This window comes from Orcinus orca, chromosome 19 (genome assembly GCF_937001465.1).
Source record: "Orcinus orca chromosome 19, mOrcOrc1.1, whole genome shotgun sequence".
NCBI lineage: Eukaryota > Metazoa > Chordata > Mammalia > Artiodactyla > Delphinidae > Orcinus > Orcinus orca.
Window position 1 is genome coordinate 50,154,315 of NC_064577.1, and position 12,621 is coordinate 50,166,935.

The 12,621-nt window shown below is 41.7% G+C and overlaps 1 protein-coding gene across 2 annotated transcripts in view; it reads right to left on the reverse strand.

Annotated features, from left to right (window-relative positions):
- Nucleotides 1-8,644, reverse strand: part of MED13 (mediator complex subunit 13) — a 95,310-nt gene extending 86,666 nt beyond the window's left edge. For both annotated transcript variants that reach the window (XM_004271739.2, XM_033431635.2), the window contains exons 1-2: nt 7,831-8,644; nt 5,774-6,008 (exon numbers count right to left, since the gene is read on the reverse strand). In XM_004271739.2, coding sequence (XP_004271787.1) covers nt 5,774-6,008; nt 7,831-7,896 — 301 coding nt within the window. In that variant the 5' untranslated portion in view covers nt 7,897-8,644. The remainder of the gene's footprint in view (nt 1-5,773; nt 6,009-7,830) is intronic.
- Nucleotides 8,645-12,621: the final 3,977 nt, after the last annotated feature.

Genomic DNA, 12,621 nt, shown 5'->3' on the forward strand with positions numbered 1-12,621 from the left:
CAGTATTAATATTCAAGCATTTCTCCCTCATTGCTCTAAATTTTTTTGTCTAGAGAAACTCAGGTGAACTTACTACTCATTTTACATTATACCCTCAATGCCCACAATGCTCATTAACACTAAATGGGAGTTACGCATAAAACAAACAGACCACTTGTTAGGATTTTCTAAGGCCAACAAATATCTTGAGTATATCTTCACCTATATGGTTGGTAACTAAGCAACCATCACAAAAGTAACATAATTTCATTTTTCATTGCTGAGGAAATAATAAGAATAATTCCTAATAACATTCAGTGAAAAGCTTGAAGGGTTTTTTTTTGGGGGGGGGGGTGTGACTTAGCAACAAGAAGCCTACTGAGCCAAGCTTCTATTTTGATATTATAACCATAATAAAAGTACTTCTACATGTTGTATTCAGAGATATAAAAAGTGAAATGGTGGGATTAAGCCTCCGCGCTCCAATGCAGGGGGCCCGGGTTCGATCTCTGGTCAGGGAACTAGAACTAGATCCCACATGCCGCAACTAAAGGAGCCCACATGCTGCAACTAAACAATTCCCTCAGAGCTTCCCTGATGGTGCAGTGGTTAAGAATCTGCCTGCCAACGCAGGGGACACGGGTTTGATCCCTGGTCCAGGAAGATCCCACATATCAGGAAGCAACTAAGCAACTAATGAGCCTACGCTCTAGAGCCTGCGAGCCGCAACTACTGAAGCCCACAAGCCTAGGGCCTGTGCTCCGCAACAAGAGAAGCCACCGCAGTGAGAAGCCCTTGTACTGCAACGAAGAGTAGCCCCCGCTCGCTGCAACTAGAGAAAGCTCGAGGGCAGCAGCGAAGACCCAATGCAGCCAAAAATAAAATAAATAAAATTTAAAAATGAATAAAAGATCCCCTCATGCCACAACTAAAGATCCCGCATGCCACAACTAAAGATCCTGCATACCACAACTAAGACCCAGCACAGCCAAATAAATAAATCAATAAATATTAAAAAAAAAAAGAAGAGTGAAATAGTACAACTAAGCCACCCAAGACATAGTGATATGCACCTCTTACATTAATTAAAATAAGTCCTTGAATCTCAACACCAGTATTATAACAGAAAAGGGAGGGAGAAGGAACACATAGCAAATCTTTACCTAGCTCTTTTGAACTTAATCAACCATAGCCTACTGGAAAAAGTCTGCTTAATATATTTAAATAAATGTTTTCCTCCTCTTGTATCTGTATCCCCAGAGAAAACAGTTTCAATTCTGTGTTTTTAGTACTGTTCCATTACCCTTAGCATTAGAACTCTTAATCGTCATTACTTGAAAAAATTTTACAAAGTATTTGAAGAAAACAATGCATAAGTTCAAATGCTAAATTTGATTTCCATAAAAAAAATTTTTCTGAGGATACATATTATAGTGATGCAAAAGTATGTGATAGGTCATCAGGATAATTTTCCATGAGTGGGGGAAAAAAAACAAAAAAAGTTGATATACCTAGCACTTGTACTCAGTTTTCTCAAAACTGACATCTTTAAATATCTCCACGGCGGTAAGCCAGTAAAAAAGGAATCTTTTCCTAAGTAAGACTGCCAAACTATTAAAATGCAACATGCACTAATGAATAATAAATGGGCCAAAAATGATCACTGTAGAAAATACTGTGTATATAAAGAGAAATGTTTAAATGTGTAGCTCAGTGTCTGTCTTGAACAACAATTGCCCATTCATAAGCTATTCATTCAACAAATATTACTGACAGCCTTAAACTGGCAGCATTACTGATCGGCAAAACCTGAAAAATTTTGGTTTAAAAGAAGCCTAATATGCTTACCTTTCATTTGAAGATTTAAAAGACACACTTTCCTGCTCAAAACTGATAGTACACAAAAAAGCATGGCAAACAAAGTAGTCCCTAGAGATTAGCAAACATAAAAAGTTGGGTCACAAGTAAATTATGGAACAGAAGACAGAAATGAATTAACTCTCTTCGGCTACCTGGGGAACAAAACAATTTTTTAGTTTGGCTGACACTAAACTCCTATATTTGGCTGCTATTTACCTATTTGTCAACCTTGTTAAAGCTGCCACTTAAGGTTAAATTCCACTGTAATTAATACCCTTCAGGGCTTCCCTGGTGGCGCAGTGGTTAAGAATCCACCTGCCAATGCAGGGGACATGGGCTCGAGCCCTGGTCCGGGAAGATCCCACATGCCGCAGAGCAACAAAGCCCGTGAGCCACAACTACTGAGCCTGTGCTCTAGAGCACCAAGAGAAGCCACCGCAATGAGAAGCCTACACACAGCAATGAAGAGTAGCCCCCTCTCTCCGCAACTAGAGAAAGCCCGTGCACAGCAACAAAGACCCAATGCAGCCAAAAATAAATTAAAAAAAAAAAATCCTTCAGTAAAAGCATCCAAAATTAAATTCTAAGACTAAACAACGGCCTGTTTAGTTTGACACTATTTACAATGAAATTCTGTTATAATGAAAAGTATTTGGACATGTTGCTGAAATCCCATATATATACCACAGGAGCCAGGAAAAATAAATATTTTTAGCCCGGACTGATTCTGTTTTTTCAGTTCTCAAGGTATCAGTTTTCTCAAAGAGTCTTATCACATTCTAGCTACTATGATTTTCTTTTTAAGATGCAAACCTCAGAGAGGGAGCAGTTGTTTTTATTTTTGTTTCAAGGGAAAAACTAAAAGCCAATGATGACAGCAATAAAATTCAAAAAAGGGTAAGGCACAGAATAAAAATACCCCCAAAACTCTTCTCCTTTGAGAACACACTAATAATAATGAAACAACTTTGCTCTGAAGCAAACTAACAGTACACTTAAAAGAACCAATAGAAAGACTTTTGACCAGAGGAATTAAACTAAAATTTTCCCACCACCACATTTACATCTCTATCACACAACCACTGAATGAGGACTGCTACAAAGTTTAAATTTTAAAAAAATTAAAATTTAAGGCTTCCCTGGTGGCACAGCGGTTAAGAATCCACCTGCCAGTGCTGAGGACACAGGTTCGAGCCCTGGTCTGGGAGGGTCCCACATGTCGCGGAGCAACTAAGACTGTTGCTCCGTGAGCCACAACTACTGAGCCTGCGCCCTGGAGCACGTGCTCCGCAACAAGAGGAGCCACCACAATAAAGAGTAGCCCCTGCTCACCGCAACTAGAGAAAGCCTGCCTGCAGCAACAAAGACCCAACACAGCCAAAAATAAATTAAAATAAAATAAATTTATTTTAAAAAAAATTAAAATTTAAAAGGTTGTAATCAAAGAGGAGTTCTGTTCTCCAATTCTTTTTCTATCAAAACATATGGATACTGATCCAACTATCCATTCTCTTAGAGGGAACAGAGTAAAAAGTAAAAGAAAAAAAGTGTTTCGCTTTGGGATTCAAAGGACATTATGAACAAATTATCTTTCTGGAATGTTAACAGTTAGGCCAGTACTAGTTAGCACAAATCCTGACCCAAAAATCATCAAGTCTTTGAAAATTACTAAATACGACTACTGCTACAAAACAGGTAACTGAGAGTTAAAGTATGTATCAAATCAGATCTGGTTTGCTGTAACAGACTTTCACCAATTAGCAATAAAACCAGTTTACATTCTATTTCTACATATCAGCAAATCTTGAAAGGAAGGTGACCCAAACATGTGCTACATGTAAGAGGCAGGCAGAAATTTAAAAGGCACTATGGAACCTGACCGAACTCTTCAGAACTATCAAGATCATCAAAAATAAAGCAAGTCTGAGAAACTGTCACAGTCTAGAACAGTTGAAGGAAACACGACAACTAAACGTAATATGGTATCTTTGATAAGAGCATAGGATAGAAAAAGGACATTAGGTAACAATAAAAGAAAACCAAAGAAACTATCAATTTTAGGTAATACCAATGTATCAATACTGGTTCATTAGCTGGGAAAAATGTACATTTTGATGGAAGATGTTAACAATAAAAGGAATTAGGTGAGGGTTGTTATTCAGGAACTCTCTATACTATCTCTAACTTTTATGTAAATCTAAAACTATTTTAAAACAAAAAGTTACTTTTAAAAAATACACTATGGATGACACAAAGGAGATTAAGGGGGTTAAGCAAAGGCAACTCTGTACTTTTATTACTGAGTTAATAAGAAAAACTGAGAATTCTAATCTGCAAAAAGGAATGCCTCCCTCCTTCCCTCACCAACAAGAGGGGCACCATTATCACCATAATCACAAATATTTCAGTCACAAGATCTGGTAGGTGCTGAAGCAAACAGAAGGACACTGCCTGTGAAGAGCAGGCTGAAACTAAATTAACCAGCTTTCTGTTACCACCTGGGTCATTCCGGTTCCCTTTTCCTCACTACTACACCTCCACTTGGAACTCAGGATTGCCTCCTGCAGCTGATGCCACCCCTACTGTCCAGCTGCTCTCTTCTCAGGGGAGCTTAAAAGAAGGGGATAGAGTGCCACAGATGGGAAGAAATGAAAAAGGGGTTAGCTAGAGAGACAGAGGCAGACTAATTACCCCAAAAGGGAGGCAGACGGTGTCCCTGGAGCAAACAAAAGGGCGCGACAAATATACTCTATCAGCAAAGACCTTATTATTCTCTAAGATATGTCTGATTTAGGTAAAAACATTCTAAAGTAAATGACAAGTTAAAAAAAAAAGCTAAAACATTATAAAAATACCATTGGCTACACCACCTGTTTAAAACAGTATAGGACAGACTTGGAACAGTAAATATGATTACATACAACTACTAATATATTTTTCTTTACTACTTCAATTGCTTTCACTCTGATAAACTCTTAGTATTCAACGGCATTCAGCAAAATCTGACAAGTAAAGCCTAATCTTCCAAAATTACTTTCATTATGTTCAAATCAATATTTTAAGGTGTCGGTATTACCATTTTTAAGAAAATATGCTAAAAAACAGTTAAACTAGAGAAGAATTTTTTTTTATATAACTGAAGTTTCAGGAGAAAACATATTTAAACACATAACATAAAACATCGAAAAAAAATACCCACATAATATTTTAATATACATCAAAACAACTTACATTTAATTTTCCTTTAATTTTACTGATTTGCTCATAAGATTATTTCTCTAACTTTTCAGATTATGATTCCATGTCCCACTGTAAAAGCTAACAAGTTGGCACTGTTTCATATCAAAGACAGTCTTTGATGGAACAGTATCTAAAATAAAAGTATCACTTTCCAAGAATAAGAAAATTAACATATGCATTCATATGTTAATAATGTAACAGCCACAAATAAAAATAATAAAGTAATTATATGCTTGGGGAAAAAAACACGTGAAAGTTACAATACAACATTTCTAGATCCTTCTACAACTGTTTACACATTCATACAGAAGACAGCAGTGGCAGAACTGACTCAAAGATGAGTTACACTTGGCTTCCAAAGTATTTTATGACTTTGTTAGGAAATGCTCCCCAATTCCATTTTTCTTAAGTTAATTAACGTAACATGCCTTCCTTGGGCCCTGTCTGCCAGAAATTCATGAGAAAGCTGGGTGGTAAAAGAATAAAGTTATTCAAGGCTTAAAAAACCTGCCATAATATGCATAATTTTAAGTAAAATAAAATAACCCCAGTGAACTAAAACATGAAGCTGAATTTTTATCTGGTTTCATACTCAACAATGTTCCACCAAAAAAATCTTAATTTTTAATACAAATGTTTTTAAGAAAAGTATACAACATTGCTATATCGTCAGTTAGAAATAAGTTGCTTTCACCTGACAGGTCATGGTGAATAAGGTCAGCAAAATTGGGGTCTTCGCCCCACCAAAATATCCACAATTCTCTTCTTCCAGGTCTTTGATCTCGCCGCCAAACACCAAGTACGTCTGCCTTAAGGCAGCGACTAAAACTGCTCAAAATGGGGTCTTCCTCTGTCACCGGAAACAGAATGGGGGCAGAAGTTGGGCCTTGCCATACATATCTTTTCCATTTAATTCCCGTCAAGTCAGCCTGAAGAAAAGAAAGCATGATTTTTTTTATTACTGCGTATTCACTCAAAATCAAAAGTACTCACTATTAAAGTCCCTTATTTCATTAAGACATTACAATTTTTCAACATAGGCTTACGATATTAAAGCAGACTGACCAAAAAAAAAAAAAAAAGCTTATTCTGATAATTCAGCAACCAAAACTTAAAGGAAAAAAACAGTTAAAAAATTAATGCTGACATGTCACTGAATAGCAAGTCAATAAATGTGTCCCAAGGAGAAATAAAAGAAACTTAACAATGTTAAATATAAACATGTACTTTAATGCTGCACACTGAGTAAACATTTACTCTCTGTCCTAAGTTCTGCTCTAACTGGTTACATTTGTTTCTTGGTGTCAAACTTATACCAAAATTAACTTTTAAAGATTCATCATTCCATGTTTATAGAAGTCATGGCTCTAATGAAATGTGAACTACATTTGAAAAAAATCTTGTTAAATCTTTACACATCCCTTTTAGGAAAAGTCAAATAGCTGCTTACAAAGAACCATCAGATTTGTGCTAGTCTTACCTTCAAAGAACCTGATCCTAAAAGTACCAAAAATAGACTGAGGTGAAGAAGACAGAAACGTAAAACCCGTTTGTCTTATTACATCTGAAGAGATGCTCATTAATGGATATTGTACAAGAAAACATTTTATAAGGGGGAAAGGCGTTAAAGAGCTCTACTTAGCATTGTGAAAGTAATTCATCAGAGCAAATTCAATAACTCTTTAATATAACTTAAAGGTGCAAAGCCTAAGGTGCCAAAAATGAAACTGCTGATACACGACTGGCAGTTTACACTTGCCAACTAGTTGTGCTCCGCCCACTCAATTCACTTACCTATCACACACTCTCTTAATATTTCTCATAGGACAGGGAAATCGAAAAAAGAAAGTTACCGAAACTTTAAATCATTTATGAAGCTAAGCTACTATCTAATTGAAGACTGAATTTTGCAACAGTTGGTACTTTGAAAGTCTTTATTGGATGTTCCCAGACCTGGGCCAACCTACACAATTGTCTTCCCTACATCCAGCTTCCCCTGACTTTTCAATAAAAGGAGGAGCAGCCTCCTCAAAACATTCTAAAAACGCAGGCAGAACAGACAAATATCAAAACATTCAGTACAGAACCACAGAACCTCCTCCATCAGCCCGCTCCACTCTCACACAAACATAACGTTCTAATAAAAGCAAGACGGCCAGAAATTGTCAAAATGGCAAACTCTTTGCAGAGTTTAAAAGAGAAAACATATGAAATGGCATTTACTGTTTTTTACACAGAGGCTGAAGTCACCCAAGGAAGAAACTAGCCCCCTACAGTTTGACTCATATGAAAAAACGCAAAACGAAAAGAGTGCTTAAGTTCCGGGGTCCTGTTTACTGGGAGAAACCAAATGAGCAGAGTGAGGCAGTGGGAGAACGGGCGACAGTGGAAAGTGGGAGGAGGGGGTACATGGTCAACAAGGAGAAAAGCAACAGTTAAGCAAGAAACACAGAGGGAAATGCTAGCGTCCTGCCAGATAAGGAGCCCAAGTTGAAGACAAGACTACGGTGAGGAAAAAGGAGTCGGAAACAAGAAAAAAGGCCGACACTCCTAAAACAGAGCCCAGGACGGCGGGGGTGGAACGCGTCTCCGGGCTGGTGCCGAGCTTGCCGCGGCGCCGGCTCCGGCTGGGCCTCGCCCGGGGACTCGGGCATCTGGATCCGACCCGGACCCCCTCCCCCACGGCCCAAGGGCGCACCTCGCGGCCCCTCCCCCACCGCCCACTCGCCGCGGCCCCCGCCCGTCACTCACCAGGCAGAAGAGGTTACAGTGACAATCTTCCAGGCTGGCCCCGTTCGGCACGAAGGAGGAACTCATCGTCCCTCACAGCAGCCGCCGCCGGCGCCACAACCCACCATCCGCCATTACCGCCGCCTCCGACCAGAGAGAGAAACACAGACACCGGGGAGGGCGGGGGGGTGGTGGTTGGGGGGGGCGGTGGAAGAGGAGGCCGCCGGGCCGCCAGCCCTCTCCACCCACCCCCCCGCCGCCGCGAGCAGCCCCCGCCGCCCGGCCGGCACCCAGCCGCCCGGGGCCGAGGGCCGGAGGCGGGAGGGCCGCGCCGCGCTCGCCCCGCCGGCCGGACTGAGGCCCCGCGGACGCTCGTCCCTCTCTGGGGGACAGAGGGGATGTGTGCCCCTGCCACAAGAAAAAATAATAAATTACACAATAAATAATTAAAATCGAGTCCGAGAGGGCAGAGCCCAAGCCCTGGAGGGTTCTCCCGGGCAAAGAGGCGCCCGCAGAGGGGCGGGAAGGGCGAGAACGGGGAGAGAAGCCGAGGCCCCCGGCCCGGCAGCGGCGATGTCCTTAAGCCCAGAGTCTCCTCTGTGGCGGAGGTGGTGGCGGCGTCTGCGGGCTCAGACCATTCTCTGGCTGTGTCTTCGTGTCGTCCCTGAGCCAAGCCGGACCAGCGTCCGCTCTCCTGCGGCCTCACCTCCGGGACGCCGTAGACTCCCCCATTTTGTGGGCCCAGCGGGCGGTGTTTTTCCCCCTTTAATCCGAATTCACGGGTTTTCCCTTCGCTTTAATGGCGGCCACAGGGACCAGCTCGCCCTCTCTGCTCGCCCATTGGCCGCCTGAAGGTCACATGGGCCCGGGTCTCCGTGGGGAGGAGGAGAGAGGAGGGAGCGAGGGAGGGCCGGGAAGCTTTCAGCAGAGGCGGTGAGCCCAGGGGCACAGGGTAGCCAGCTGGTGGCCACTAAAATAGCGCCATCTGCTGGGTGCCCCGGCCAGTGTGGGATGACCCGGGCCTGGCGCTATCTTTCTCCTTGCCGGAGAATTTACAGTACAAGAGGGTTCACATCACAAATCTGAGAATTACGTTGAAATCAGTTTGAATTCTTTGGAAGAGAAAGTGTTGCAAAAATTCCAAGCCATTCTCATTTATTCCACAAGGCCGTGGGGTGCAGAGCAAACCCCTGGGCTTGGGAGTCAGATGATCTGAGAGAGGATTCGGTCACTTGAAAGTTGTGATGTTAAGAAACACAAACGGAACAATATAGCCTGTGGTTAAGAGCCTGGGAGTTAGAGCCACCCTGCCTGGTTTCGAACTTTGAGCGAATCACTTACCTCTCTGTGTCTCAGTTTACTCATCTGCGACATGAGGAAAACATATCCCCTACCTCACAGGTTGTTGTGGTAATTGAGTTAACACAAAGAAATCACGTAGCCCAGTGCCCGGCACAGATAAACACTGTTTGGAGTTATCTATTATTGTTGTCATCATTAGGTGTGGCTATTGTGAGGAATAAGTGAACCAATGTATGTAAGTGCCCACTAGAGCATCATCTCCATGAGAACACGGACTTACTTTGGTTCACCGCTGCATCTCTAGTGTCTAAAAAAGGTTCCTAGCACACAGTAGGTGCTTGATAGATGTAAATTTGCAAATGAATGAATGGTAAAAAGTAGGAGTCAAATAAAACGTTAGTTCCCTTTCCCACAAAACATTTAGTTCTTGACTGGATTACACTTCAACGTACGAGTTCAAACATTTTTTGCCTGAGAGTTTTAGCTGGGAGAGGAGAGAGAGAGAGACAGAAAGAAAGGACGGGGGAAAGGAAGGAGGGAGGAAGAAGTAAAGGTGATTCAAAAAATTGGAGACATCAGTGAGTTAGGACTTTACCAATTTTTAATTTTAATTGCCTCTGTAAAATAATGATGGATTCTTATATGTCACTTCCTCAGCCACAGATTAAAAAGCTTTCCTCCTCTACCTATATAGATTCATGCATGGTGGTGAAGAGTCCAGATCTTGAAGCCAAAGGCCTATAGAAAAAGTTCTGCCACTTGCCGATCTTGGACTTCAGGGCAAATTAATTTCTCTTACTCTCAGTTTTCTCATTGTAAAATAGTGATAATAAAAGTACTTTTCAGGACTTCCCTGGTGGTCCAGTGGTAAAGAATCCACTTTCCAATGCAGGAGACGCAGGTTTAATACCTGGTGGGGGAACTAAGATCCTACATGCCACGGGGCAACTAAGCCCACGTGCCTCAACTAGAGAGTCTGCCTGCCGCAGACTACAGAACCCTTGCGCTCTGGAGCCCACGTGCCTCAACTAGAAGCCCTCGAGCCTCAAGGAAGAGCCCACACACCGCAACTAAGACCCACCGCAGCCAAAAATTTAAAAATAAATAAATAAATATTTTTTAAAAATAATGAAAATACTTTTCTCCTAAAGTGTCTGGTGGATGAAACGGTGAAGGCATGGGGCTTGCCACAGTATTTACTAAATGTTAGCTATTAATATATTTTTAAAAATCATTATTGAGCACCTGATGCTCAACTGACTGTGTTCCTGGTCTGTGCTAGGCCTGCGATACAAATATGAATAAGATACATGCATATCCCTAAAGATTCCTGAAGCAAGGCAATAAAGGAACCATTTCCCACAGAATAAGATAAAATACAGGGGCTTCCCTGGTGGCGCAGTGGTTGAGAATCTGCCTGCCAACGCAGGGGACACGGGTTTGAGCCCTGGTGTGGGAAGATTCCACATGCCGCGGAGCAACTGCGCCCATGAGCCACAACTACTGAGCCTGCGCGTCTGGAGCCTGTGCTCCGCAACAAGAGAGGCTGAGATAGTGAGAGGCCCGCGCACCGCGATGAAGAGTGGCCCCCACTCGCCGCAACTAGAGAAAGTCCTCGCACAGAAACGAAGACCCAATACAGAAATAAATTAATTAATTTTTTTAAAAAGATAAAATACAAAGTAGGTAATTGCTTTAATATGTATGTATCAACTATGTCACAATAGGAGTGCTGAAGGAGGAGCACCAAAGTCAGAGCAGGCATCTCAAAGTAGGTAGCATTTGAAATCAGATTTGAAGGATAAAATGAATTCTTATAAAGCCCTTTGAAACAGTTAAATCTTATTAAACCCAATTCAGATCCAAAGGCCACATATCAAAGTCAATTATACAACCAGGACTAATTCAATCCAGGAGTTCAAATCAACTAAGGTTCACATCCTTTCTAACTGAGTTCCCACACTGGGAGACAGCAATCTCCAGGCCCAGTAAGGTAAGAGACCCTCTGCTCATCTCTGTTTCCCTGAGAGAATCCTCAGACCCTTGTTCCCACTGCTTTTGTCACTCTGAAAAGTCCTCCCCCACCTTTTATTTTATCTAAAACCATCCTTTTTAGAAGTCTTGCCCTCCACTGCCCACACCCCCTCCCCCCAACCTGAGCACCTTCCTCAGAGGAGGCAGATAGAATCTGCCTGAAACCCACCAGGTGGGAAGTAACATTTGATTGACTTTTCATTTGAATGTCAATCTTCTCAAAAAGAAGGGAGAGAGGGGGGCGGGGAGGCAGGAGGGAGAGGTGAAAAAGTAGAAGAGAGATTGAGAGAAAAAGAATTGAGAAACAAAGTGGAGGAAAGGGACACCAACTGTGAGAGGACTGGAAACATCATGGGGAGGAGAGAAAAGAGCAATGTCAGCATACAGAGAACATGTCAGTAGCCACCTACATTCTCTTAAAATGACATTTTGTGTGATTTAAAGAATAAGGGAAATAACAGTATATGTATGTTGTCAGAAGTTTGGAAGATACAGAAAAGTGTAAAGATGAAAAAATTTTAAATGTATATTACCCCCCCATATGCCCATGACTTTCCATATATATATCATATATATATACATACATATATGGTTGAAGTCATACTATATATACACTTTACTACACATATTTGTCATCTAGAATGTGTCAGTCAGGTCATGTAAGGACAAGGTACAGGATACATAAGGAGCTCATAATCTTGCTAGATATGGCACTTGGACTGTTGGACAAACTAGGATCAAAACTCCACATCATGCCTGCTAGCTCCCTAACTTCCATTTACTAATTTATAAAATGCATGTAATAATAGCACATATATGTTAGCGTTGTTGTGAAAATTAAAAGAGATAATCCAAGTAAAATAGGAGAGCCAACCAGGAATCTTAAGATGCACTGAGAGGTTGCCTTGAGTCAATAATCACCTACTGTCTTCTACTCTTTGAAACATGGATTCACTCAGTGATCTACATTTAAAACTCTTCTTTACATAGAGAATGGACTTGAGGACACGGGGAGGGGGAAGGGTAAGCTGGGACAAAGTGAGAGAGTGGCATGGACATATATACACTACCAAATGTAAAATGGATAGCTAGTGGGAAGCAGCTGCATAGCACAGGGAGATCAGCTCGGTGCTTTGTCACGACCTAGAGTGGTGGGATAGGGAGGGTGGGAGGGAGATGCAAGAGGGAGGGGATATGGGGATATATGTATATGTATAGCTGGTCCAGTTTGTTATAAAGCAGAAACTAACACACCATTGTAAAGCAATTATACTCCAATAAAGATGTTAAAAAATAAAACAATAAAACTGTTCTTTAACTTCTTCATCCTTTTAAGGGCTCCATTCTGAATGAGAAAATGGAGGTGCCAGTCCTCCAGGAAGGGTGACAGACTTACATCACCCGAGACTGAGAAAGTCCAGGAAAGGGCAATGTTTGGCCTTAGGACTTATGCTCCCCTCCTGATCCCCTGCTCCA